At 37.4% G+C, this 6,979-nt stretch overlaps 1 protein-coding gene across 1 annotated transcript in view; it reads right to left on the bottom strand.

Annotated features, from left to right (window-relative positions):
* Ipmk (inositol polyphosphate multikinase) overlaps positions 1-6,969 on the bottom strand; it is a 50,108-nt gene extending 43,139 nt beyond the window's left edge. Inside the window, exon 1 of the mRNA XM_010603271.3 lies at positions 6,717-6,969. Within this exon, the coding sequence (XP_010601573.1) occupies positions 6,717-6,906 (190 nt within the window). The 5' untranslated portion in view covers positions 6,907-6,969. The remainder of the gene's footprint in view (positions 1-6,716) is intronic.
* Between the last annotated feature and the right edge of the window lie 10 nt (positions 6,970-6,979).

Raw genomic sequence — 6,979 nt, 5'->3', positions numbered from 1 at the left:
CCGAGCACAAAAAAAAAAAAAAAAAAAAAAAAAAAGCTATCAGTCATCATTTAACCACTGTGATCAAATTTATAAAAATGACGCAATTCACATCTTATGCCTTGTGATAGGATGCTTTAAGGACATTACATAATTCATATAATATTCTTACCAAAAATGCATTATCTAAATCTAACCACGATGAAACTACTAGACAAAAAACATGTAAAAGGAAAGACGCCATATGCCTGAAACTCTTAAATTTTCACGGTTAAAGAAGATAAAGAAAAAATAATTGCTCTAAAAGGCAACTAGTGGAATGTCCAAAGCTAGAAGGGGAAATACCCTGCTATAAAGAATATTAGTAGATTGCTTCTTGGCCTTTCAGCTTATATCAGGTTATACTTGTTTCACTATTACTAGAACATGGTAAAACCCAAATATTATACTCTAAAGCTGATCATTTTATAATAGAAAATAGTTCTATTTTTAAGATACATAATTATGTACAGGACAGGGGTTGCAATGTCTGTAATTTACTCTTAAAAGGTTCTATAAATCATCATCAACATCTACTAAGAATAAAAGAGCAAATGGAAAAATGCTAGTAATTGGTGAACCCAGATGAATGTTATGTATTAGTTCATTATACTATTCTGGCGACATTTTTTGTAATTTTTTTCAAAAAAATTTTTTGAAAAGTCAGTACAATTTACAGAATCACTGAATACCTAAAGGAAATCTAGCAAATTCTGTTAAGACCTCCTCAATGAAAACTTCAACTTAACAGAAAAAATTAGAGAAAGACTAAAATGGAGGGCTGTAAGATGTTCAAGTGCTAGAAGGCTTAAGGTTTCAAAGGAATCAATTCTCACCAAAACAGTATATATATTCAAAGCCATGCCAAACAAAATCTCATCAAGTTTCTTGGAAAATGAGACAAGGTGCTTTAAAAATTGATATGGAAATGCAAACGGCCAGGAAAAGTCAAGACAATCTTGAAAAAGAAAGCAAGATGCTTACTCCACTGTTGTTGATCAGGACTTAGCATACAGCAACTCCGAATCAAGACAATGAGGTACTATCTCTAGGGTAAATAAACAAATGAAAATAAACAAAAAGGCCAAAAGCAAACCCAGGAAACTGGCTGAATAAGCAGTGGCACATATGCACAGTGGAGCACTGCTGAGGTATAAAGAAAGAATATGCAGGAACTCTACAAACTGATACATATCAATTTCTAGGATATACTGTTAAGTTTTAAAAACAAAGTGGAGAACTCTACATAGCATACCTCCTCCTGTGTCAGAAAAAGAAATAAAATTTCTATATACAGTGGACCCTTAACTCAATTTGTTTGCAAGGGCTGGTTGTAACTCAAGTTCGTCAATTTAAGGCTCAGGCTCCTCTACAGACTTCAAAGTCTCTCTCCTTTATACAGGCAGATCTCAGTGTCCTTAGAGAGACAATGGCCCAGGATTTCTCAACCCCACACAGGAAAGGATGCTGTCATGTTCCTTCCAGAACTCTTTACAGTTACATCTGTAACTGAGACCATGTGGAAGCACAAGTGACCACCAGCATTTGGATCCTAACTCAGACTTTGGTCATAATTTAAAACAAAAATTTTGGTCATAACCCAAGTTGTTCGTATGTCACACTGGTCATTAACTCGAGGGTCCACTGTACTGGCCTATGAATTGCAAACAATAAAACTGGTTACCTACAAAGGGTCCTGAGGAATTGGGTGCACTGATAAGAAAGTGATACTTGTGACTGTATTTTTCTGTAAAGTTTTTACATTTGAAAGCCTATTCATTTATAACCATTCAAATCATAATTGAACAAAAATGGAAAAGGAACTGAATTTAAACAGAAATAAATGAGTGTTAATTATTTCAAAAGAAAAATATTACTGTGGAGGGTGGTGGTATAATCCAAAGAACTTTTGAATAGTTTCCAAGCACACTTCCTCAGTATAAGGAAGTATCGTGAATTCTTTATTCTAGGTTTGTTTTCTGTAGAATTATGGCTGTAGAAATTCTGAAAATTTTAAGATTGAGCAAATGAATAAACACACTGATAACACTAAGAGTCAGGGCTCTCACCGTGGAGGAAGGGAAATACAAACTGAGAATCAAGTAAGAAAAAGAGAGAACAGTTGAAATGAAACGAAGTATGAAAGTGTGATTTCTAAAGTACTTATATATATTTAATTATACCCATCAAAACCGCTGGAAGCAATGACATCCTAGTTAGCTATGCCCCATCACATGTGGCTCCAAGACCTTAAGTTTCTTTAAAAAAAATACCATTTCCTGGGCCAGGGATTTAGCTCAGTGGTACCCCGCCTTGCCTGCTGCCTAGCCTACTTCTCAAGTGCAAAGTCCAGAGTTCGATCCCTGGTGTACACACACACACACACACACACACACACACACACACAAATTTCCCACTAAAAAGGAACCAGAGTTCCTTAGTCAAATGGCTGACTCAACAGCTGAGAAGGGGAAGATACAAGTTGAAAACAACTTCTGTGATGGAAACAAGTGCTACCCACAGCCAAATTCAGGAGCTCTGAGCAGCTACAAAGTTTTGTAACAAGTTCCAACATATGTTATAAAATAGGAATTCATGCATCCAAACTGATCATAAATAAGGACATACAAGCATAGGAATAAAAGAAGGGCTATTTCTTAGAGCAAGATTCAACAGATACCAAATCTAGGGATGAAATTTGATGAGAATATGAGTATTTGCATGATCCTCAAGTATCTCCCACAGATAGCTTATCTATTGCAAGGGAAAAAAATATTAACTATATGTACTGAATAAACCAGACCACATTTGGACAAGATGATCAAAATGAGATAGTGTCCCAGCCAGAAATGCATCTCCTGAATCTCATAAGGACCCATTAGACAGTCAAAGTGAAGAACATTTCATAAAGTTAGTAATCTGTATTATTCAAAATCATGAGGGAAAAAGGCTATGGGTATGTTACAAATTAAAGGAGTTTAAGAGACTACATAACTAAATGTCATTGATGATGCTGAACTGGATCCTGTTCTGAGAAAAACAAAATAAACAATAAAAGACGTCATGTGAACAGCTCAATGAGAGTATTATGGGCTGTAGGTTAAAGCCCTGTATCACTGTTACACTTTTCATACTTAATAAATATACTGTGGCTACAAAAGAGAACACCTTTGTTTTTAGTAAATATACACTGAAAAACTACTGTATATGTGGCAGGATGTATGCAAGCTACTCATACAGTTTAGAAAAATCTGCACAGATAAATAATAAAACACATCTGTCAAATGTTAAATTCTCACTGCTGTTCTCATTTTTCAGTAAGTCAACTAATTTCAATAATGATAACCCAGCAGACAAAGTAATTGTGAGTCTTCTCCACATAATACGTTCAGGTTATGTTGATTTCAGTCAGCTTTGAGAGCTTAAACTGATAGTTATAAGTTACTGGTTATTAATTTAAGGTTTTGTGAAACCTTCCTAAAGAAATAATTGAACATTGTGGAAGGTATGATATAACATACAAGAATGTTTAACACATTATTTATAACAGAAAATATTTGCTTTCCCCCACATTCTACCTCCTAAATTCTATCAGGATACAAATTCCAGATTTGAACCTCTTGTTTAAAACTTTAGAATCTTTTAAAAGAAACTAATGCCATGTATTAAACATTAAAAATGTTTTATGCTAATTTTAGTCAGCTTTGGGAGCTTAAATTGATAGCTATTACACTTTTGTGAAACTTTTCTACAGAAATAATCAAGTATTGTGGAAGGTATTCTGCAACATATAAGAACGTTTAACACACTATAACAAAAAAATAATGGTGAAAGTCTAAAAATCTACCACTAGAGGAAGTTAAGCAAATTTTGATATAGCTACTCTGTAGACATAATACCTTTCAAAAAGAATTTAGTACAGTTTCCAACTTACTCCAATGGTAATCTTATGATGGTGCCAAAGCAAAAGGCATTCAGTAGAAATCGCACTACAAATTTTGAGTTTTTCAACTTTTCCCAGACTAAGGATACACAGCTTAACACTCCTGCCTTGCTGAGCAGTGGAGAACCCAGCTCCCAGGCCACTAGGATCACAGGATGACAACAGTATACTATGCTGCTGTGCTGTTTCCTAGCTTAGGAGTTTTGTTTTGTTTGTAGGTTAGGAGTATTAAATGCATTTTCAATTTACAATAGTAACATCATAACATAAATGTATCTTAAATCAAGGAGTACCTACAAATCCTTTAAAAAAAAAGCTAGGTACTATACCATATGATATATTTTGAAAAAGTTGCTAGTATATCTCTGTCTGAAAATAGAATTATTTTAATATGTTTATGTATGTGCCCAGAAACAAAAGCCTAAGAAGAAATTGTTAGCAGTGAATGACCCTGGGAGAATGAGAGCCAGGGAAAGGCATTAAATTGAATTATTTTCCTGAAAAACTATGTAATATTTTCAAAATTTTCAAAACCCCAAACTGTATTTTTATGAGATTTAAATGTATTTTGATGAATTACGATTTCACTGGAGCATATAACTCTGATAAGAGAAACACTAATATACCCTTGTTACTTAGCTATAACAAAAAGCACTTTTCTGTTCAAGCACCTTTGTTTATCAAGTGTGACATCTTTCTTTTTCCCCCCTTTTTTTATAGTATTGGAGATTAAACCCAGGACCTTTGCACAGAGCATTAAGTCCTTTAAGATGCCAGCTGGGCTTGAACCTGCAATCTTCCTATTTCAGCCTCCCAGACTTTGGGGACTAACAAAACCAACAATCCTTTTATGGACATAAGTAAGATATCAAATCTAAAATGAAAGACATTGCTTACTTAATTGTAATAAAAAATGAAAAAGGAACATCCCCACTGTCTTTAACAAAGTGTACTGAAAATCACTTCAGTTGACAAAGCAAAGTATGAGCTAAACAATGTACTTTAAACTATGACTGTTTATGACAGCAGAGCGACATAAACTGCTGAACTTTGAACTGCTAACCATTTTGTTATCCATTTTATGAACAGGGAAGATTATCAGCATTCAGGTGTCCTTTTACAGTACTAACAATATAGGCACAGTTGTGTATCTGAGAATCTAAATGAACAAATTGAAGCATTTTATTGTGGTGATGTGAAAGAGTCCTTTGTCCAAAAAACCTTATAAAAAATTTAAAAGGTTTAGTTTTATATTAAATGTGTTTTTATATATAAATGTATAATTTATATTAAATTATAATAAAGACTATTTTCTCTGAAATCTAAATTACACCTTTAGGCAACTGGGGTAAGTAACCACACTGTACTGTACTTTTAAGGCACATTCAGCATACAGCTGTAATTAATCAGACATAACTTTGATAGGATCACTGTTACATACTTTGATAAGCAATGGTTATACTCTTGTGACAATTACCACAGCTTTTATTTATTTTGGTTTATCCTCCTTTACATATAAATCAATCACTACACTTTTAGGAACATTAGCCTCACAAATGATTACTGTACATCAATAAGCTCGTACTTATTAACAGTGACTCCCTGAGTATTTTCAAACTCTCATTCACAGGCACGACACATAAGAGGAAATGTCTGTGAGAAGTACCTTGGCTATGTTGTTTCCTAAGTCAGTGTACTATAAAAGACTGTCAATTTTCACTCTTACAACATTTCCTGACTGTACTCAAAACTCAGTCTGTGTACTTTCAGCAAGCACAATACAAGGTGGAAAAAACAGCAATGTTCAAGGAAAATCCAAGTCACGCATAGCAGCCGCTGTGGCTCTAGGCTTGTCACTTAACCAGGCTTGGCCTCAGTTACCGAATCTAAAAATGTCAACGCTTTCTTACCAGGCTAAATCTGAATTATTTTACCAGTAAAAACCAAATCGTCTGTAGTGGTTGTTCCCGGTCAAAGATCTACAATGCTCTCATTTGCATCCATCAGATTGTCCACGTAAGTGGCCCAGGAACCACTGAACATGCTAAGAGAATTACACCTCCTAAACTGAGGCCTTGTATTGTGCCTTAAAAGTCGCAAACTCACAGAATGTATTACAAAGGCCATGAAAACAGTCTTATGAAGATAAACAGGGAAAAACCAGTGCTTTATCTCTGTAACATTCTAGTACAATAGCAGGGTGTATTTCCTACTGAGGATCCAAGGTTCTACGCTATTGGAACACCACGCCTCCCAGAGAAACCCAGGAGATAATAAAAATCCTCCTTAGGCGCAGGGAGAGATCCGGATAAAGCAAGACACCCCGCCACCCTTTTTTTTCTTTCCCTCCAGTTATGCAGCTGCACCCCACAGAGACATACTAATTTAGCATCATCTGCATTTCATTCCTTTCTTTTGCAATAGTTACCCGCCTATAATAAACAGACCTTGGGCTCGAGGGGGAATTTACTTCCCTGTCCAGTAAAAACGAAGTTCCTTATTTTTACGAAGAACGCCGGCTCCAATCAACACCCACCCTCCCTGGGGAGACGAGGCACGCCTCTCTCCACCACCCGAGCACCAAAGCCCGATCCCCCACACCCTAGAGGTCGCCCCACTTTCAGACCCCTTCTGACCACGGGTGGCGAGGCTCCCCGGGTTGCCCAGCAGGGATCGCGGGTGCAGGTCTGCCTCGGCCGGCCAGGGGGCTCGCGGAGGCGGAAAGAGCGCCGAGCCCCGCGCCAGCCTCACTCACCCACTTTGTCCTTCCCGTACATGTGCCCGGCCACCTGATGCGAGAGCGGCACGCAGCCGTTAAGGAAACGCAGCCCACCGGCTGCCGACTGCGGGGTGCCTTCGGGGGCGGCATCGCTCGCCAGTGGGGTCCGCTTTTCTGGGGTGCAGGGCGCCTCCAGCCGGAGCAGGGATGGCGGCTCCGTGGCCATAACGGAGCGCAAAGGGGTAGCAGCGGCGGCGACAGCAGGAAAAAATAGGGCGCAGGGAGGGGGCGCAGGGGAA

The sequence above is a fragment of the Fukomys damarensis genome, unplaced genomic scaffold (assembly GCF_012274545.1).
Source record: "Fukomys damarensis isolate Sample0158 unplaced genomic scaffold, DMR_v1.0_HiC HiC_scaffold_20, whole genome shotgun sequence".
In the NCBI taxonomy this organism is placed as follows: Eukaryota; Metazoa; Chordata; class Mammalia; order Rodentia; family Bathyergidae; genus Fukomys; species Fukomys damarensis.
This window is presented reverse-complemented; position numbering and strand designations above follow the sequence as displayed.